The 22,604-nt window shown below is 36.1% G+C and overlaps 3 protein-coding genes across 3 annotated transcripts; all 3 read left to right on the forward strand.

Moving 5' to 3' along the window:
* The first annotated feature begins 1,945 nt into the window (after positions 1-1,945).
* Positions 1,946-4,536, forward strand: LOC119987918. Its single transcript, XM_038832824.1, has 9 exons — positions 1,946-2,132; positions 2,182-2,294; positions 2,430-2,521; positions 2,600-2,766; positions 2,818-2,926; positions 3,309-3,378; positions 3,793-3,873; positions 3,941-3,969; positions 4,371-4,536. Exons 1-9 carry the CDS (start codon positions 1,946-1,948, stop codon positions 4,534-4,536), a joined length of 1,014 nt encoding a protein of 337 aa, XP_038688752.1.
* Positions 4,537-6,608: 2,072 nt separating this feature from the next.
* LOC119987657 lies at positions 6,609-7,951 on the forward strand. The gene is made up of 2 exons (XM_038832573.1): positions 6,609-7,075; positions 7,241-7,951. Exons 1-2 carry the CDS (start codon positions 6,691-6,693, stop codon positions 7,738-7,740), a joined length of 885 nt encoding a protein of 294 aa, XP_038688501.1. The 5' UTR covers positions 6,609-6,690; the 3' UTR covers positions 7,741-7,951.
* A 10,177-nt stretch (positions 7,952-18,128) lies between these two features.
* On the forward strand, positions 18,129-21,097 carry LOC119988153 (uncharacterized protein DDB_G0285917-like). The gene is made up of 3 exons (XM_038833093.1): positions 18,129-18,564; positions 20,189-20,362; positions 20,581-21,097. Exons 1-3 carry the CDS (start codon positions 18,205-18,207, stop codon positions 20,716-20,718), a joined length of 672 nt encoding a protein of 223 aa, XP_038689021.1. The 5' UTR covers positions 18,129-18,204; the 3' UTR covers positions 20,719-21,097.
* The last annotated feature ends 1,507 nt before the right edge of the window (positions 21,098-22,604 follow it).

Below are 22,604 nucleotides of genomic sequence, written 5' to 3' on the forward strand. Positions count from 1 at the left end.
ATCCTTAAAAACAGCAACTTCAATTCCGATTTCGATTTGGCTTCCTCTGAACACGTTCCAACTTCTGAAGGAACTCTTCTGCGGACTGTTCTACGTCAATTCGACTCCGGTCTCACTGAAATTTTTTACTTGCCGATTACATTGCTCTTGAAGTAAGTGATACACTATTTGGTGTCAATCATTTTTCTAAGAAAAACAGAAAATAAGTAATGGTAAAGATCTCTCTCAGAGGTTACCAAACAACAAAAGCATGACTGCTGATATCATACATGCCCAAGTTTGATGTTATTTTTTTCCTAAATAAAGAAACGGTAATTAGGGAAGCTTTGCACCATCATTATCAAAATTTTATTGCAGTTTATTTATTAAGCGGATATGTATATTGTCCTATATTTTATCCAAATGCAATTATTCACTTAGGGTCCGTTTGGAGCAGAGGATAAGACGTCGTATAGTATAAAATTATCCTTTAATTAAATTATAAGGTGTTTGTGGTGTTATTAAGAAATTTGGGATAACTTTATACAAAATGAGGTTCTTATATGGTGCAGACCGTATAATATTAAAACACCTCTAACACATTTCAATTTTATACGGAGCGTTTAAGATAAAAGATAATACGTCAAATGACAAAAAAAACCCTCTTTAATTATTTTAATTGGGGCTAGTTACATATTATCACATCTCTTATACTATCATTTTGTATAACAATAAACCAAACAATGTATTGTATAAGAATTATACTATACAAGCATAATACCATATTTTTATGATATGTTCCTAAAACAGAGTTAGCAAGTAGCAAGAACACTCGCAGTGTCACAAATTGTGTAATAATAGATACAATTATCCGGACAAACTTAAGTTTCATTGAACATGGTCACTCTTTAACACAAATCATGAGTCCTCTACCTGAAAAAGGAAAATAAAGATCTGCTTCGATTTTCCACGTCCAACTGGGATAAGCTACACAGTACTCTGATGGTTCGTTTGGCACTCCAGTGGAGACCAGAAAAACCAGACGCGTCTCAATGTTGTCGGCCGCATTCAGTGTTTTGCTATTTGGGAGTGCGTCACGGTGGGGTTTCACCCCAACATGGTCAGTCCAGCGTGAAAGCGGATGGATCCTGCTTTCATGCGAGAAGCAGTTTAGTTGAAACTGTGTTTCAAAAAAAAACACGGGGCTTTTTACCCGCCTATCCTCACATAATTCACTTAATTACAAGAATATTCTTACACCAGTTAAACCTAAATCACACATCTCTCACCCATATGCGCCACTTCGCCGAGTTTCACTTCTTCTTCCACATCGTTGTTGCTATACCAGCAGCTATACTTTAGTTAAGCAACAAAGACGATCCTGACTTACTTATCTTAAATCATGGATGCTCGTTTCGGGTCTCTCTGCTATTTTGGGGAACATTGATATATCTCTGACTGAGGTTAGGTCTTCTTTTGCTCTGCTGCTGTAAGCTGTTCCTTCAACCTGTATTGTTCACCAAATATTGATATTGTTCACCAATACTTCTCAGATTTGAAGAAAGCTTCCATTTGATTCAAAGGTGCATCGTTACATAGCTGAAATTTGAGGTAATTGACTCCCCCTTTCACGATTTTTCTACTTTGAGAATCTTCTTTGTAGTTGTATTAGGAATTTAAGTGGGATTGCTGTGAATTTAATTCTGAGTCTTTGTAGTGGTATTAGGGATTTCGATATGCTTATTGTGAAATTGGATTTAGATCTGGTTCTTGTGAAATTATTGAAGATATGAACATTTTTGTTATGATTATTCAAGAACTAACTACTGAACTAATCTGCCTAATATAGTTGCCGTAAGATATGTGTTATACATTTGTTCTATTATATGTGCTATACATTTTTTCTAAAATGTCCATACTACATTTTGTTTGCATTATATATGCTCAGTGATGGAAATATCTAAGAATGAGTCAACAAAATACTCCTGCTATTGAGGAATCATCACAAGCAGACAAGGCAAATTGGGATGGTCCATTGACAAAGGCTTTTATCGACATATGCATCGATCGCCAAAAGGCATGTGATAGGCCTAACACTCACTTCTCGCGCAAGGGTTGGAAGAGTATCATTGTTGCTTTCAAGGAAAAAACAGGTAGATCATATGATCAAACCTAGCTAAAAAACAAATGGGATAACCTAAGGAAAGAATGGCGCTTGTGGGAGAAAGTTGGTGCTCGAAGAGACTGGGCTTGGATGGGATCCTATCCATCAAACGGTTCTTGCAGAAAATGAATGGTGGGAAAGAAAAATCAAGGTAAACTTATGTACTTGAAATCATTTAGTCTCTGCAGTGAACTAAAACTGGACTCAAATGATTTTTTAATTTATGCTAAGACTACTAGGCTCATGTATTATTATTAACTATATTCTTGATCAATGTTTGTAACAGGAAGATAGGAAATGTGTAAAATTCCGCAATCAGGGAATTGATAATAAAGAGGAATTACAGTTTTTGTTTAGCGATCAAGAAGCAACTGGATTGTATGCTTTCAATCCATTTGCCACTATATTACCTGAAGAAGTGCATGATAACTCACATCCCATAGATCAATGAAGCAGGGGAATTGAGGATCTCTTGCTCTCACAAGATGAGGATTCTACTGATCTTGAGTATAATGCAAATGCAGATGTTACTGTTGATATCCTTAGTTCTCCCAACCCACTACCTCATGCTGGGAGGAGGTCCATCAGTCCCTCTAATCGCGGTAGACAAAAGAGGAAGGCAAGTGATATTTGAGAGGAGATCAACAAGTCTTTGGGTCAATTGGTTACTGCAGTAAATAGTCGAACTTCAATGAATTCTGTTAACAATAATGGGGATATTGATGATGTGATGGAAATTCTAGAAGAGTTTCTTGAGACTGCGAATGGTGGACTACTTCTGAGGTTTGCATTGAAGGTGTTTGAGAAGAAGGACAATCGAACTTGGTTTATGGGGATAAAAAGAAGGAATTGACAGTTGGAATGGTTGCAAACGAAGTTTGATGAGTAGACTAGTGCAGGATCTTCTGGCATACATTCGGGATGAATGCATTTGAAGATGTTTAATATCTAATTAAATTACCCTTATGCAATGTTGTTTTAGTTATGTATTGGATGTATTGCCTTCTGAACTAGTTTAAATTTGCTAGGTTTTATGTTTGTTGTTGAGTAATGAGTCGTACTCTTAAGTTTCTGTTTTGACATTATGTGATGCATTTAAGTTTATGTATTGACATTAAGTTGCAGTACTGACATTATGTGATGCATTAAATTTCTATATTGATAGGGAAACGGATAATTCTGATAATTGGGACGAATATGATTTTATAGTCGATGCTGCCATCTTAGGAGCAGTGGTAGCAGTTAACGAACTTGAATATACATCACCACGGGAACCATGTTAGACTTCCCCTTGCATAGGGCATAAGTACATATCAGATTTACTTAGAGGGAATAGAATCAAATCTCTCTCCATATTGACGATGGAAGCACACGTATTCATTGATTTGTGCAATGAATTGTCCACAAAATATGGTTTGGTGGCATCACGTGAAATTGGGTTGAGAGAAATGGTTGCCATTTTCATATATATTGTTGCACAGGGGGTTAAACTATCTCTAAAGTTAGGTGAAACTATCTCTCACCAATTCACAAAGTTTTGGAAAGCCTGAAAAAAAGGTCACCAGATATTATAAGGCCGAGAGATCTGGATTTTAGCACAACTCCGCATAAAATCGTAGATAATGATAGGTTTTTTTCCATTTTTCAAGGATTGCATTGGGGCTATTGCTAACACACATATACCGGCAGTGGTTCCATATGATGCACGTGTCCCATATATAGGGCAGAAAGTAATTACAACTCAGAATGTCATGGCAATATGTGATTTTGATACGTTGTTCAGATTTGTGTGTGCAGGATGGGAAGGGTCAGCCCATGATTCCCGAGTATTCAATAATATAATTGAAAATGATCATAGCAATTTCCCTCACCCCCTCCAGGTAACTATTTAATCATACATACATACCCTAAACCGTTGACGAAAATTTATGATAATGGAGGGAAATATTACTTGGTTGATGCCGGATATCCAAATCAGAAGGGATACCTTTCACCCTATAAAGGGTAGAGATACCATCTAGAGGTCTTTCGCAATGGTCCACCCCTCAGGCCCTCGGGAAGCATTCAACAATGCTCATTCTTCTCTACGATGTGTAATTGAGCATTCTTTCAGTGTATTAAAGAAGAAATGATTGATTCTATCAAGGATGTCATCATATAAATATGAGGATCAAGTGAAGATTGTGGTTGCATGCATGGCATTACACAACTTCATATGTTGACATAGAATTGAAGATGACGATTTTATGACATTTGGTAACGAATCTGTCGTGATTGCAAACGACGACATCATTGGTAATGGGATAGACATTGGGGAGCCTTCAAATTTCAATGAAGATTTTGAGATGGCCGTTTTACTTGATATGATTGCTGCAAAACTATTCGGATTGTAGTGTAATATATATCGAACACATATTATATGATGCTATTAATGTATAATAATACCTATTAGTGATATTAAAACAAGTTTAATACTCTATTGTTAAAAAGAATGAATCATTATTTAGGAATATTGATTAGTTAAACTAAGCAAATAAAATCATTTGTTACAAATTATTGAGATAAATTATATGATTATCTCAACCCACCACACCGCAGTTTAGTTTATCCAAACACTAAACTGCATACCAACTCACCTCACCACACCACAATTTTTTTGTTGACACGCCAAACACTTTTTTGTCAGCAAAATTCACCTCACAGCACCATAACTTTTTACCTTACAGCACTTCACCTGACCTCACAACACTAAAATACAAAGCAATCCCAAACAGACCCATTAATTCTAGTTCTATGTGCCACGGTCAGTCTCTAGCGAAACGGGATAAGGGACTGTAGTTACTACAACTATTATTAACTGTAGAGCAATCACAATAGTAAAATTTTGCTGGACCAATAAAAATGTATGAGATTTTGTGTTTTCTTGAAACGGGATAGGGGACTGTAGTTACTACAACTATTATTAACTGTAAAGCAATCACAATGGTAAAATTTTGTTGGGCCAATAAAAATGTATAAGATTTTGTGTTTTCTTGATGTGGCTGTATTGGAATACGTGTTTTGTTGATGTGACTGTATTGGGAGACGTGTTTTGCTGATGTGGCGTAGTTACTACAACTATTATTAACTGTAAAGCAATCACAATGGTAGACTGTACTGAGAGACTTGTTTTGCTGATGTGGCTGTATTGAGATTTTGTATTTAATTGTAGTTTTGTTGTGGACAATATGGAGACATAGAATATTGTTGGCCTCCATGTTGGGTGGGAAAGGATAATGTATAGGAATTTATATTTTGTTGATGCGGCTGTATAAGGAGACGTGTTTGACTCGACTTTTTATGTAATAGAGGTGAGACTTAGTATTGATTTTTGTTTGGCCATTAAACATAACCCATTGCATTTGCTCTTACCCCAAATACCCCAAATAATTATTTTTTTAGTTTTTTTTATCTAGTATTTTGGATCATCATAATCTTATAATGTAGATGATTTTGGAAAAAATAATAATCATAAACCTTAAATCCTAATCACTAACGGGGTGTTTGGTTGGTGTTTTGAGAGAGGAATCAGGGTGAGATGAGTGTGAGTTTATATATTCTTTTGTTTGGTTGAGTTTTGAAAGGTAGAATCTCAAACTCATTCCACCCTCTATTCTCCCTTTGTGGAGAATAACCAAGCTCACTAAAATGATGAGAATGACTATTCTCCACAAAGGGAGAATGACTATTCTTTATTTGATGTATAAAAGACTCTTTTACCCTTATTATAAAATATTATTTTTTTAAAAAAAGAAAAAATGGTAATATGAAAATTGTACTATTCTCACACTCACACTCACTCTTTATTTTAAGCTAAACATGACCATGCTCAATTCACACTCACTTCACACTTATCTCATACTCACCCCACACTCGCCCACACTCACCTCATGCTCATCTCACATAATTATGAATCAAATGCCCTGTAAATCCCTAAATTCATAATTTAAACCCTAAATCTTAAATCATATTCTAAACCCTAAATCCTAAAAGCACAAAAAAAAATTCAAAGAAAAAAAAATTATTTGTGCAGAATTACAGCTATAACTACAACTAACTACAGCTAAAATCACTACGGGCACACTTTTTCCGGTGGTTAAACGCACCAATCGTTCACACATGGAAACTCCAGTCAGTGATCAAATGGGGTTCACATGACGACATAAAAATAATGATAATGGGCCCATTTTACTCTTTTATAGTCTTACTAACAAATTGGACTTTTATTGAAATGACCAAAAAAAATGGAACTGATCAAGAAGATGTCAAAACTTGTACTAGTGACACTCAATATATTGAATATGGACGCCAAAAAGAAAAGATTCATTGAAATTAATCCGTATAAGTAATGATAGCATCTTCAACGTATAAATAAACCCCACGCCATTATTTCAACATCTCCTCCACACCATTTCACCATCTCCACCTCACAACCAGACCCCTCTCTCTCTCTCTTTAAGTCTACATAAAACGTATAATTTGTCTTTCTTCACGTATACACGGTGACAATGGTAAAGATTCCGGTGAGGTTTGAGAGGGTGGCTGCGGCATTTAACGAGGCGTCTCGGGCGAGACAGTCTCCGTGTGATAGTAGTGGGAGCGACCACTCTCCGGAGACTACTCCATACGACTTATCGGATCTTGTGAATTGCTTCATTGAAAGAGACAACGAAGACGTGCCTGAGATCGAACATGAAGAAGAGACGGAGTGTTCGTGGTTGGATTCTGAGACCAGGGACAAGTTGAAGAGCTTGTTCTCCAATGACGATGACGATGCGAAGCACAAGATTTTTGCGGAGACAGAACTTGCATTGGGGGTTATTGGGGATCGGACGGTTCAGGATTTGAAGCGTAGGTTGATGTCTCATTTACGTGACAGAGGCTTTGATGCCGGTGAGTATACTATGTTCATATATAATTTTATTTTAATCTTCAATTCATTAATTTATAACGTTTCAGGAATTAATTGATTTTGAATATAAGTGAAAACTTAAATTTAGTTATGTGAATAGTTTATGGAGTTACATTTGCTTATCAATGTTGATTAATCAATTCCAGGTCTCTGTAAGTCGTGGTGGGAGAGATTTGGGAGGCATCCAGCTGGGTGTTACGAATACGTTGATTTGAACATCAACGGTACTCGCTACATTATTGAAGTACATCTTGCTGGAGAATTTGAGATCGCTCGTCCGACAAACGGTTACCTCTCATTGCTCAATCTTTTCCCAAAGATATTTGTTGGGAAACCAGAGGAACTGAAGAAGGTCACAAGCGTGATGTGCAATGGTATAAGAGAGTCCATGAAGAGTGTGTCGATGGACATTCCTCCATGGAGGAGAAATGGGTTTGTTCAAGCTAAGTGGTTTAGTCATTACAAGAGAACAACTAATGAATCCCCAACTAAAGTTGGAGACCAAGATGTTGCCAGAAGAACAATTCTTGGGTTCGAGGCTTCCCCAGTGAAGGCTTACAATTGCAGAGATGATTATGGTAGGAAGGATGGGATGAGATTTGGTCACTTGACTGCTGCTTTCAATGGCAGTGGCAATGGCAGGTAGTTGTGGGATTGCTGGATTGCTGGTACAAAGTTGCGTGTACAAAGAGTGTCATTTACTTTTTCAGTTCTTTCTTTGAAATGTTTTGAGGGGACCTATGTAAAGTTTTCTGAGCAGACCCCTAAAAATTAAAATTCAGATGTACTTGGGTCCAACTGAGGCCTATATTTTGGGACCATAAAGTGCGTTTCAGCTTTTAAGGTATTGATTTGAATTTTGCCTCTCACAAACGTACAAAGCCCAGTCTTAACTGTCGCAGGCCTCTACTTCGGCTTTTTTAGACTTGGAATTATGTTCTGGCTGTGCCCAAATTCAGCGCCAATGCAATTTTAGTGTGTTTTTTTAATGGTCAAAGCCTTAAGTGAAATTAGGGCTGGGCATGAGTTCAGTCGGTAGATTATCGACCGATAATTTAATCCACCCGACCGATCAACCTACTTTGTTTTAAATTGAAAACTATTACCGGTCCAATTTTATAGGTCGGGTAATGATTAACCACCGACAAAGTTTATTGCTCATTGAGTCGGATAGACGATAACAATGGACTTTCACAAAACACAATAAAATCAAACAAGCAAATCCAACTCTGGTAAGCATCTTTTTTCAAAACAAAACATATAAAGCAAACAAAATCCCAATCATAATCCATCGTAAAGCAACCAAACCAAATGCCTAAAACAGAGAAACACATCCAGCGAAGATGGTAACCAGACTCTAGAATGCCGAGAGATGACCTGGAATTGCAAGTTGCGACCGGCAACACCGTAGTCCATAGCTGTTCCTATGCGCCAATAATCGCTCTTCGCCTCTTCCAAAGAGTGACAGATCGAGAGACTGAGTTGAGTGAGACTGAGAGAGTGACAGATGGAGAGAATGAGTGAGTGAGAATGAGAAGAGTTTGAGACTCGAGAGAGTTTTAGGGCTTCAAGTTTGTAGTTGTTTCAATCTTATAGTGAGAGAAATTGAGAGATTGGGCTGAAACTTTGTAATTTGTGGGTTCAACACATTAATTTTTTGTCTCAAAAATCGAGATACTTTTTGGACAATATATTGTGCATTTTCAAATGGTCCAATATTGGACAATTTGGAGACAATTTCCTATAATTTTATTTTTTAACCCTCACTTCACATTGGTGTGATTATAATACCCTCATTCTCTCTATATTTTTTACCCACATTTTTAGTTTTGATTAGTAAATAATTGAATTATTTAATAATTCTTTAAATAAAAATTATTCGAAAAGCAATTGATGATGATATATGTATTTTAATTTTTTAATTAATTTTACAAATTGTTTGTTATTTATTTTACAATTTACTTGCATCTGTTACAACTTAAATGTATAATATTCTTGCATGTAATTTACACAACAATTTTAACACCATATATGTTACCAGCAAAAGTACAACCAAACAACTATTATCATTTCAATCACCATATCTGCTATCATTTATTACCACTTTTATTATCTACAATATATGCTGATGTCAAACTTTATAATAGTCGGTTGATCGACAATTATCGACTTTTGAATATCCTGACAACCATCAATCGACCAACCTCAACATGGGTAGAGTGAAATTTGTCAGCCCAACTCCGTGGGTTGATTGATTGTTGTTTATCGAGTGGTCGATAATCAGTCGGTTGGCAAGTAATGGCTAGTAAAATCGACACATGCCCAGGCCAAAGTGACAACTAGTATAGATGTAAAGTGGGCTGGGATGTCCCAAATTTGCTCGTCCCTGTCTCCATTAAATAAACCGTTTATTCATCCCCGCTAAAATATCCGTTAGGTATTTTAATTCACCCCATCTCCGCTCCTTTCCTCGTCCCGTCAATTGTAATACTGACAAAACTAGTAAATGTAAAAACATTTATAATAGTGGCAACTCTAATAAGTGTAAAAATGAATAAATCGAAATCAAAACCTGAATGTATGAATCTCATAAATAAAATTTTCAACTGACAGTCATCCAAAAGAAAAGGATCAAATAAGGTTCAAGACATACCACACATAAATGTGAAACATCCATCATACAAAAAATATCAAATATAGTTCTAAGCTACTGAGCATACTACCTATAAATATGAAATATTCATCAACTATTGTTTGAAAATAATTAATTCAGGAGTGAAATATTTAGACAAAAAAATAATACATTAGCATTCTTGGACAGCCCAATTCGCGAGTAAGAGATTTGAGAGTGAGAAAAAAAATTTGTGAGACTATGAATTTGTTAAACGTGCTTTTGTTATTGAAAATCAAAGTTAAAAAAAATTATAAGTAATATATATAAATAAACTATAAGTATTATAAATAATTTATACATAATATATATAAATAAACTATAAGTATTATAAATAATTTATACATAATATTTATAAATAAACTATAAGTATTATAAATAATTTATACATAATTAATAATATAAGGATATCGAGCAAGGTGGATTTTGACGAACTCGTCCCGTACTTGCACTTGTTGTCTTACATTTTTTCTATCATTTGTATGTTTATCTTTTCTTTTCTTTTGTATTATTCGAATAGATCGTGGATGGATTGAAGTTTCTTTGCTAAATTCACTATCCCAAGATCATCTCTAGAGCTTATTGACGGGTAGAGAATTTACGTGCGTTTTTGCACCATTTTGCATTGGTTTGTGTCTCATTGAGTGCGATTAAACTATAATAATGTTTAAGTTATTGCAAATGTTTGGATTTTAGGATTCAATAGCGAAGTGTAGTAAAATGGCAAAACTATGCATTGAAGTGAGAAGTGATTGATCGGGCCCTTAGTTGATCGATTAGGCAACCATCAAGTAATCCCCAATGAAAAACCAAAGGCATGTTCGGTCGATCGAACACTCCTGAAGGCCATTCGATCGGTCAGCATCATGGCAACTCTGCCTCAATTTCCAGAAACATGGCTGCTCGATCATTCCCCTTAGACGATCAATCGGTTAGCGCATATATGATTTTTAATCCAGCATTGTTTCGTGAAAAATGGTTCAACAGGACCATGGCTTGGGCGACTGACCATTCAATACAGACCTTCGACCTTTCAATACCAAGATCCTGCCACCTAGTAAGGGATCTCTTTTCCTAGAGGTGTTAATTTTTCTTTCTCTAGAATTACATTTTCGTGCATAAAAAAATCCTCAGCCACTTCACTTATTTGTTTGTCAAAGCTTTTTCAACCGACACCACACCGACGTCAAGCTTTCACTTGATAATCTCCCTTGATTTTTGTAAGTTGTTGCTGAACTCAAACGACAAGACATTGTTATAGATTCTCACGCCTACAAAAATGAAAATAAAAAATTATTTATGTATTGCTTAGCCTCTATATGTTGCGTTTGGTAAGCAATTTGAAGTAGCATATATGCTACTTGCTTATCAAACAATTATTTTGTGGCAAGCAATTTTAAAACAATCATAGGACCACAAAAGTAGCATTCCAAAATGGTACTTATATGGACCAATTTTGGACGATTTCAATTTTGTTTCCCAATATATCCGCACCTTATTAATGAATTAACGAGATTACCCCTTATTCTTCCTCTTCTTCTCTTCACTTCTCTCATCCTCTTCTTTCCTTCAGGACCTCAGGTCAGTCACTAGACTATCGTTGCAGTGATGCAACTCTCACCCTAGGTCAGTATATACTGAAATATAATGAGCAAGAAGCTTATGAGAAACAGAATAGGCAGAGAGAAGAAGAAGAGAGTTGGGAGAGAAAGCAAATCTCAGTAATATTCATTCAAGCAACGTAAACTAAAGAGAAGAAAAAACAGAGTACATAAGCAGACCAATCACCAACGGTCATGTTGGTTTGAAAAAAAACAAATACAACGGTCATAAACTTAATGAAACGAGGTCGTTCCAATGCTAAGGAAAAGACATTTACAAAATGGTGCATATTGTATATATGAGGTCTAACACCCCCTTGCAAGCTCAACATGGTCTACCACAATGTTGAGCTTGGACAAAAGATACTTCAATTGCACTACTGCCATTGGTTTAGTGAATAGGTCTGCAGGCTGATGAAGAGTTTTAATGTGCTGTAGATGAATCAATTGTTTCTCCACCTTCTCCCTAACAAAGTGACAATCAATTTCTATATGCTTGGTTCTCTCGTGGAAAACAGGGTTTGTGGCTATGTGAATGGCAGCTCTGCTATCACAGAATAAAAAAACAGGTTTGAGTATATCATTCTTCATCTCATGTAGCAAAGCATTCATCCAAACAATTTCACTGGTGACAGAAGCCATAGATCGATATTCAGCTTCAGCTGAAGACCTAGACACTGTTTGTTGTTTCTTGGATCTCCATGCCACCAAAGAATCTCCCAGAAGAATAGAATAACCTGTGGTTGACCTCCTTGAGTCAGGACATGCTGCCCAGTCAGAATCACAATAAGCTTTGACACGATGAGTTGGGACAGAAGGATAAAATAATGCCTGGTTCAGAGTGCCCTTTAAATATCTGAGAAGCCTGTGAGCTGCCTTGAGGTGCTGGTCTGTTGGAGAATTCATGAAGCGACTCAATGTATGCACTGTGTAGCATATATCTGGTCTGGTTAATGTCAAGTACATTAACCTTCCAACCAATCTTCGATAAGTCATTGGATCATCCAAAGACGTCCCTTGCTCAGCAGAAAGTTTAGAATTTGTGTCCATTGGAGAGTCTATTGAACTGCACTCTTGAAAGTTAGTATCAAACAATAAATCCATGATGTATTTCTTTTGACATAAAGTCATACCAGTCCTGGTAGTGTTTATTTCAATCCCTAGAAAATATTTTAGACTTCCTAAATCTTTGATCTTGAAGCATTTTCCTATGTAAGATTTCACTTCTTCTATTAGATTAAGATTATCACTTCCAATACACATGTCATCAACATATAGTAATAACAGAACTTTAGAACCATTTCTGGTATAAATAAACAAGGAATAATCACATTTAGATTGCAGAAACCCAAACTTAATTAAGGCTTCTTTGCATTTTATATTCCATTGTCTTGATGCTTGTTTGAGACCATACAAAGATTTGTTAAGTCTACAAACAAGATCAGTGTTCTCACTCTGATACCCTGGGGGCAGTTTCATGTAAACTTCCTCAACAAGGTCACCATTTAAAAAAGCATTATGGACATCAAGATGGTGAACAATCCATCTATTAGAGGAAGCTATGGCTAAAAAAATTCTTACAGTAACCATTTTAATAACAGGAGCAAAGGTTTGTTGATAATCAAAACCTAAGGTTTGGCTAAAACCTTGGGCAACTAACCTTGCTTTATATCTCTCTATGGATCCATCAGAGTTATACTTAATTTTGTACACCCACTTTGATCCTATGGCCTTCCTATCTTTTGGCAGATTAACCAAGGTCCATGTGTTGTTTTCATTTAAAGCTGATAATTCACTGTTCATGGCCTCATTCCAGTGAGGAGATTTTGATGCTTCTACATAGTTCTTGGGTTCTTTATGAGAGCTAATAGCAGCTAGAAAATGCTCATAAGGAATGGAATTAATAGGTTCAAAATTTTCTGTGTCATGATCATGGCATGCAGAAGCAGTATGCGTATTATAAATGGGAACCTTAGCATGAATAGTATTGCATTCATAATCATTCAAATAAGCAGGAGTTCGTTTTATTCTTTTAGTGTTGTTCACAACTTCATGATCTGCCAAATTATCTTGTATCATATTAGTGCAATCATTTTGAGATTGATTTCCATCAATCTGTTCATCTAATATAATTCCTTTAAAAGGGTATTCATTTTCATGGAAAACTACATCCCTGGATACAAAAATCTCATAAGTGTCTAAATTCAATAACCTATAACCCTTGACATTTGGAGGATAGCCTAAGAAAATGCATCTATGAGCTCTTCCTTCAAATTTTGACTCTTGTTGTCTTAAGATCTTTGCATAACAAAGGCAACCAAAAACTCTTAATGTGTCATAGGTAGGTTCTTGGTCATATAGAATACTATAAGGGCTTCTTTTGTCCAAAATTCTAGAAGGTAACCTATTGATCAAATATACTGCAGTAAGCACACAATAACTCCAATATTTTTCTGGTATAGCAGCCTGCAGTTTTAGAGCTCTACTAACATTAAGTATATGTTGATGTTTTCTTTCAACAACTCCATTTTGTTGAGGAGTGTATGGACAAGTCCTTTGATGTATAATGCCTTCCTTGTTAAAATAATCAACCATGTTAAACTCTAAACCATTATCTGACCTTATGATCTTAATCTTAGTGTGGAATTGATTCTGTACATAATTGTTAAAATTCTCAATGTAATTTCTTACTTCAGATTTGGCTTTCATCAAAACAACCCAAGTAATCCTTGAGAAATCATCTACTATTGTCATAAAATATTTAAAACCATCAACAGATACAATCCCATTAGGACCCCAAATATCAACATGAATTAGATCAAAAGGTTTCATGCTCTTAGTTTGACTAAGGGAGAAAGAAGCTCTCTTAATCTTTGCCAAAATGCAAACAGAACAACTATTACATTTGTCCACAAAATTATCTCCTAACATTTCAATGATCCTATTAGACGGATGGCCTAATCTCTTGTGCCATGGCAGATCCTTGTGTATTGAATTGATCCTTCCATAAGCTCTCTTTTGTGGTTTTAATTCTTCAAGTAAGTAGTAGAGTTCATTATGCATTATTCCCATCCCACTCTTCTTGAATGTGACTGTGTCCTGCAGTTTGCATGAATTTTCATCAAAAATCAGTTCATATGATTTGTTCTTTACCAATTTGCTAGCAGATATCAGATTGAAATTAAAATCCTTAACGTGCAAAACACCTGTCAGTATTAAACCATTGCCTAATATGACATCTCCTATCATATCAATTTCATGCTTTCTACCATTTGGAAGAGTGACATATGAGTTATGCAATTTTCTATATGTATGAAAGTATTCATGCAAGCAGATAACATGATCCGAAGCACCAGTATCAATAATCCAATTGTATTTTAAAACCACGTTACCTTCCACTGCTGAGACAGAAGCAGTGTGATTATTTGATGAAGATCCAACCATGTTTGATTGCAAGAGTGCAAGTAATTGCTGACACTGATCTCCAGAAAGTTGCATACCATTCCCTGAGTTGGTTTGAAGTGTAGTCTCCACTTGATTAATATTTCTTTTCTCTGGGAAGTTGGGATTTCCTTGTTTCTGTCTCTTGTTCTGGAACTCATAATCTGGTGGATATCCAACCAGTTTAAAACACTTATCCACATTGTGGTTTGTCTTCTTACAATACTTGCAAAACAATTTCTCCCTTTCAGTTTGTGATCTCTTTCCAGGTCTGAAATCCTTCGCATTGTTGTGTGAAGCTGATGACTTGTTGGATCCTTGTACTAACATTGTCAAGGTCTCCTGCAAAGTAAGTTCCTTTTGAGCTGAAGGCTGCATATTCCCTTCTTGATGGACCGTAGACTTTCTTTCCAGCTGGCTAACTTGAGCAAAAGCTTTATCAACTTCAGGCAAGGGGTCCATCAAGAGGATTTGGTTGGTAACATGCTCAAAACAATTGTTTAAGCCCATCAGAAATTGCATCAGTTTCTGCTTGTTTTGCTCTTCCTGAGAGATTTTGCTGATACCACACTGACATTTTCCACATTTGCATAATGGAATCGCTTTGTACTGATAAAGTTCATCCCATAGTGCTTTAATCCTGGAATAATACTCATTGACAGTTGATTTACCTTGTTTGATGTTAGAAATAGCCCGAACTAATTCAAAGTCTCTTGTTGGATTTGCTGATGAATAACGATTCTTCAAGTCTGTCCAGACTTCATGTGCAGTCCTTGAAGCTGAGACACTAGCAAGTATGTCAGGAGATAAACAGTTTGTAATCCAGTTCTTGACAAGACTGTCACATTGAGTCCAGTCTTGATGAACGGGATCACTCTCCTCTGGTATCTTCAGCGTGTCATCAGCAAACACCATCTTGTTTCGAGCCTTGAGGGCCGTTTCCATTTGATTTCGCCACAAGTGATAGTTGTTGCCTGTTAAGGTCAGAGCAATCAACGTGGAAGCGAAGTCTGAATGTGTCAAATAATATGGGTTCCTGAAAGGATTTTGAGACTGATTCATGGGTGGATATGTATTTTGAAAACTCCCAAGAATGGAAGCAGAGTTCAAGTTTGGATTTCCCAGAACCCCAAAAGAATTTTGTGCCATGATTGGCTCCGATACCATGAAATATAATGAGCAAGAAGCTTATGAGAAACAGAATAGGCAGAGAGAAGAAGAAGAGAGTTGGGAGAGAAAGCAAATCTCAGTAATATTCATTCAAGCAACGTAAACTAAAGAGAAGAAAAAACAGAGTACATAAGCAGACCAATCACCAACGGTCATGTTGGTTTGAAAAAAAAACAAATACAACGGTCATAAACTTAATGAAACGAGGTCGTTCCAATGCTAAGGAAAAGACATTTACAAAATGGTGCATATTGTATATATGAGGTCTAACATATACAACTATCACTTTCACGACAGAGTGACCTTCTCCTTATCAACATCATTACCCCAGCCTGGCCACCGTCGGAGTAAAGGCTTCAAGCAAGCGAGATTCAGGAGAAGCGTCAAAAGCTGTGAAATCAACCACCAATCTCGGTCTGCTTATCTCAATCTCCCGTGTCTAATTTTTGAATCTTCTTTCCTTCACTTCTGTTCGTCATTAAACCCTATCCAAGAAATGGTGGTTGTAATCGAGCAAGTGACCGAGGTCTGTCGCGACCTGCATCCAATTACTTGAATTGCATGATTTTGGAGTTATGGAACGGATTACGTCTATGTACTATTTAGATTTGCACAAGGAGACATGAAGATCAGTTAAATGGGTTTGGTTATCTGGGATTGTTGAAATTGATAGTGGGGTTTAAGGTGGACGACGATAAATATCGAAGGCGGTGGCTATAAACTCAATTGAAGAGAAATCCAAGAATAAAAAATTATTAGTTAGGAATTTAATTATTTAATTATTATTTAAATAATTATTATTTATCTTTTTAATTATTCAGCTTAGGGTAAACCCTTCTACGTAATTTTTCACAATATTTTAATTGTGTTTATGCTACCAGCATAGATTGAATCAAACAACTGTGTTGTTTGAACAATATTTTTGGTTAGGTGGAAATCAAATTTGTTGGAGGTTGAACTAAAAGGAAAAACTAGTTCTGGTGGCCAACTCTTTGACTAATAAGGCCCAAAACCCACACTTTATCTTCAGGTCAACATGATCACCTTGGACTATCCAAAACTAGGCCCATTGTCACAAGAATGACAATTATATACCCTACTCTTACTATTCATATCACGTACATGACTGGACACTCTATCCATATCATTCTCTATTCAGACATGTTGTCGCCCAAACTGCCTTTTCATCTCGCCCTCATCATTTGCCTTAACCGTAATTACCAGAGTTGACCTCAGGGATCGACCAATCACAAACCTTTCTTCGGCATCAAGCCTATAAGGTTTGCTACTCCATGCAACTTTAGAACTTGCATCCATCCCATCATAGAGGACGAGTCGCAATTGGTGACATTCCTTTTGTTACCAATCTTATCAGCCACTCTTTTCGACACATGCCTCTTCAATCATACCACCACAAAATCATCCTTGAGATCTGACCCCCTTCATGTGATGTCATCATCATTATCTATCTACACTCTTCCTTCTCTTAGGAGAAAGGAGGTCAGCCCGAATTTACTTAGAGGTTACGCTATCTCCAGCTTAATCACTATTCTACATTCTCTTTCTCTAAACACTCTCTTCACAACGCCTCCTTCCAGGATCGCTGCCACCCATATTTGCATCCATTGTAACTCTCTTTTTGGCTTCAGTTGTTAATGAAGTAAATCACTGTTTGATGGAAACAAAACCAATCATTGAAGTAAATCATTGGTTTTAGAAAACAGATACCTCTGTAATATCATTTTGGGTTGAAGATTTTTTATTTTTATTTTGAAAAGTCATAGATGTATAGTATGCGGTCTGACGAATCCAATAATATATTTTTTATTCGAAACAAAAATCAAATTGAAAACAAAAAAATACGTAACAATTTTAGACCATCGGATATAAACTCAAAATATTTGATTTGATATTTCAATCGCGATGAATTTGATTTTTGTTTTGAATAAAAAATATATCATTAGATTCGTTACACGGATACTACAAATGTATGAATTTTTTTTTTTTAAAAAAATTAACCCTCAAATGTGCTGCAGCGGGGTCTGCTCACCCCGTTTATGCGGCCCTGATTCGTCTGCAAAATAGTAATCCGGTGCCCTTACGCACGCAATCCAGAAAGACGTGTAAAAACCAAACACCCACCTAACTAAGAAAAATAATATTTTTAAATTTTTAGTGCGATTCATAAAATTACCCGATCCGGTGTCGATCCAGAGAGACTGAGTCCATGGAGGGGGTGGGAGCGCGATTCGGGCGATCCTCGACTCGTTACGGGCCTGCGACGGTGTTCAATGGGCCAGTAAGGAAGTGGAAGAAGAGATGGGTCCACGTCTCGCCTTCCGCCACAACCAACAACAACAACAGTCACCCTCAGAATCACCACCACCACCTCCGCAACAGCACCTCCAACGGTACAACAGCTTCAACTACAAACCGTAATAACAGCTCGCATCTCTTGCTTTACAAGTGGACCCCCTTGATACAAAAAGAAAACAACGGTAATAACGACATGATTTCTGACAAGGATGAGGCCGAGGTTGCTGCGGCGCCAGAGGATCCACCTCGCCGTAAATTCAAGTACATTCCGGTATTCTACATGCCAATTTTTGACTCTTCAATTGTTTTGGGATCTTTCTTTTGGATCGTGTCTGATATGTAGAGTTTATGTTTTCTTGGAAGAGTTTTTTTTTTGGATTTTTTGGAGGTTATTGTGTGAATCTAGTTTTGATAAATAGTTGTGATGTGATGAATTGGGTCTTCTGTAATGACTTAATTTGAAGATTGACAGCTTATTTGAATAACTTGGACTGAATTATTGTGATAATTGGGTTGTCAGTAAGCTATTAAGGTAGGATATAGTTTGGAAGAAGATAGAAACTTTTGAGAGACATTCAAAAATTATTCGATGATTCACATTTCTGCTGTATAAGACTTAGGAATTCAATAATTAGGTTTAATGTACCAGCATAGTTATTCATGTTGTATGACTACCTGAATGCCAAGAAGAATAACAGGTGCCTTGAAGTGATTGATGAGGGAGTTGACCATTCTAACTGGTAACTCTTAATCCTTTGGTTCAGATCTATAATTGATCTTATATTATGAATGATATGATATTGTGTGAAAGTTTTTACTCTAAGATTGAATTGAATCTATTTACAGTCATCGTGTGGGAGAATGATGGCTTTTTAGAGTATGAAGGTTCATCATTTCTGAGAGAATTTATCTAATTTTCGCTTTGAGCAAGTTACGTTACGGATTTTGTTACTCAAGGGATGATATTTTCGTCAACGATATTGGATAAGTTTTTTGAGCTGATCTGTAGTGAAATCAGTTCTGCAGTAAAATGTTCCCCCAATCCTATAGGTAACAACTAAGTGGTGGGTTTGTGATCCAGCATTTGAGTAAAGATTGAGACTTAACAACAACTAAGCTTTGTGTATGTTAATTCACTAATATATTTTAAAATAAACATTTTCCATACCATGAACCTGTCTTGCAAGCAGTCCTCTTTTGGGTTGATTGCAGTACGTAAACTGTCGAATTTATTGCCATCTCTAAAATATTTATGCTATGTAATGAATTTCTTGTGTCTCTTTGTGCTTAGTTTCTTAATTCATATAGGGGAAAAATATAGTATGGATTATGGAGACGCGTTTATTTTGGTGGTTATTATCACTTTGCCTTCTTCTTCTTCTTTTTTTTTTTTTTATGAATCTTATTTCTCTTTTATATAGCCAATGTTATGTGGATATTAATGATTTTGTGTCGCTTTTATGGCTGTGAGATGATCCAGTGGAGTGGCTATTGTAACGGGATTATTTAGGAAATTAGAAGTGCTCTAGTTTTCATGGCCTAATCCTGAGTTGGCATGTTAGCTTATGGTTGGGAGTGTTGGAAATGGACATCTATGTATGTTGTATGTTATCCCATGATTAGTTAGAGCGGTAAAAGTATAACGTAGGAGACAAGGTAGCCTAGGGTAGCTGAACTTGACTTGTTAAATCAATTTTTTCTCTCCTGAGTTCGAATAGTCTGTGGCTTTAAGGTATCGACATGCCACATTCAGACGCTCACTTGGTGATGCTTATGACTTTGTAATGTGGTAAGCAAAGACTTGGTTGTATTTTTCTACTTCTTTGGTTGTTCTTCTTTTTATTTTGGACTTTTATGAGTTTAGTAAATGAATGATGATTTACAATTCTTTCCAGATTGTCTTGCTGGAGGAAGAAAGGAAGGAAGCAGAGGAAAATGAGGCAGCTGAAAAAGTTGATACTGAAACCAAACCAAGTGATGGCGGCCTAATTGATGTGGAGTCAACTCCCAAGAATAATGGTTTTGATGAAAAACCTGACATAAATGACATTCCCATGGAAGAGAACCAGGTGCATAGCTCTACAATTCTGATGTTTTGCAGTGTTCTATCTTGATTAAGTTAAGTCCATTCATACAGAATGTTCAGCAATGCAAGCAATTATGCACTAATGGAGAGAGTTACAATCCTTTAACAACATTAGACTTTCTTTCTTATTTTTCTATGCCATATTCTCTGATGTAATACTATCAGCTTCTATATACTAATTTGGTTTTTACCTTGTTTCAGTCTCCAGGCAATAATCAAATCGTACGGCAAGATCTGAATGAAAGTACTTTGGATTTGAGTTTGGGCCTATCTGCCCATGACAATGACTCTGACTCAAAATCTGATCAGAATAAAAATGAGCAACGGGAAAGAGTTTAACACCTAGCAGTGTTGGGACTTGAGTGCACAATTTTTTGGCTTATATCTGACACTTGAGAAGAGAAGAAGAGCGGCTATTTAATTGTCCTTGGATAAAAACTATCAAGCCCCTACCCATAAGGGGGTAAGTCAATTTGAGCAGCTTCTGCATGTAGTTCCAGTCTTCATTTGGCAATTCCTTCCTGAGCCAAATGTGACATCTCTCAATAGCAATTTCTCCTTTTTGGTTACTGGACAATCGCATTCTTTTTCCCCTTTTGACTTGAATTTGTTGAGGTACCTCTTGAGAATTTACTTTGATGGTTCACAAATTGAAATGTTCTCTGATTTATCTTTTTGACTCTTGTTATGGTTACATATGCTTTATCTTTCTGACCCTTGTCATGGTTACATATGCTCGAACACCTATTTTATTGATAGAATAGACAGATACCTCTTTGATTGTTGAGCGCAGCCATTAATGAATGATGAAATGAGTAAGTTTAGACTCGTAATTACTGCTAGACAATTTCATAACTTGTCTTTCAGGAGAAGGGCGAGGTTGTTCTTTCTGTTCATATTGGATACTGAGACATAAATGGCGTGTGTTCAAACTTCAAAATCTTGAATTGGTAGGCCTTGGATTAGGGGAAAACCACCAGAAGACGTTAAGTCATAAAGAATAAAAGGTTAGTACAAATACGTTACTAGAAAGTAGAAGGAATTGGATAAATAAACCCCCCATTTTAGACCCCATCCCCTAGGTTGTCATGTCATATCTCCTCTTTTTCTTTTGGGTGTTGCTAAAGAAACTCACCCTAGCAAATCCACTCTATCACCTATGATTAAACAAACATGAAGTCTCAACAAAACTTTTTAGTGGGTCCCTCATTTATGTGTATCAGTGTATAATGTCTGTACTATATACGTGTGAAAGTGTATATATTAAGTCTCAACAAAACTTTATAGTGGGTCCCTCATTTTTGTGTATCAGTGTGTAATGTATATACTATATACGTGTGAAAGTGTATATATTATGTGTGTATATACTATGTACGAGTGAAAGTGTATATGTTATGTGTGTGTACAATGCATAAAGTGTGGGGCCCTCATTTAACCCATGTGTATCAGTGTATATACTATATACGTGTGACAGTGTGTAAGGGTCCTCATTTAGATCCACTCTAGCACCTATGATAGATACGTAAGAGTCACACATCTTCATCCTTACATTATGTATGTACAAGACGTAAAACCTGATGGAAATTGCGGCTTTCGGGCGATAGCTGTCTGTCTTGGTCTTCACGAAGATGCCTGTGCAACTATCCGGTATACCTTAATAGAAGAGTTGCACATATTCAGGACACAGTATGTTGTAATATTTGGCAGTGATGACCAGTGGACTCGTGTTTAAACTCACTGAACTTCTTTGCATTAGATAGAGGAGCATCGATTGAGCATTGGATGACTATGCCCGACATGGGTCTCTTGATTGCTTCAAAGTTCAAATGTGTCATAGGTTTCATTCTGAAACCATTGTGTTGGAAGATTAAAATTGTAATATGTGTTAATATATTTGAATAAATTTGTTTTAAATATTCAAAACTTTTGTGTTATTTAATTTTACTGTACAAGGGAAAAATCTAAAAATTGCATTAACTTTGTTGACAAAAAATAAAGGATACCTAATTACCAACTAAATGAATAAAACTATATATAATTTAATCCTCTACACTCTCTGATTTAAATTATCTAAAAATAAAAAAAATATAATTGGAATATCAATATCATAATATCAGTAACATATTATCCTCAACTTGCTTATAAAATGTACAATTATAGTGTAGAAAAAGGAAAATGGAATCATTAAAAGTGAGATAAGCAAGAAAGAGCAAATGAAAAAATAT

This window comes from Tripterygium wilfordii, chromosome 21 (genome assembly GCF_013401445.1).
Source record: "Tripterygium wilfordii isolate XIE 37 chromosome 21, ASM1340144v1, whole genome shotgun sequence".
NCBI lineage: Eukaryota > Viridiplantae > Streptophyta > Magnoliopsida > Celastrales > Celastraceae > Tripterygium > Tripterygium wilfordii.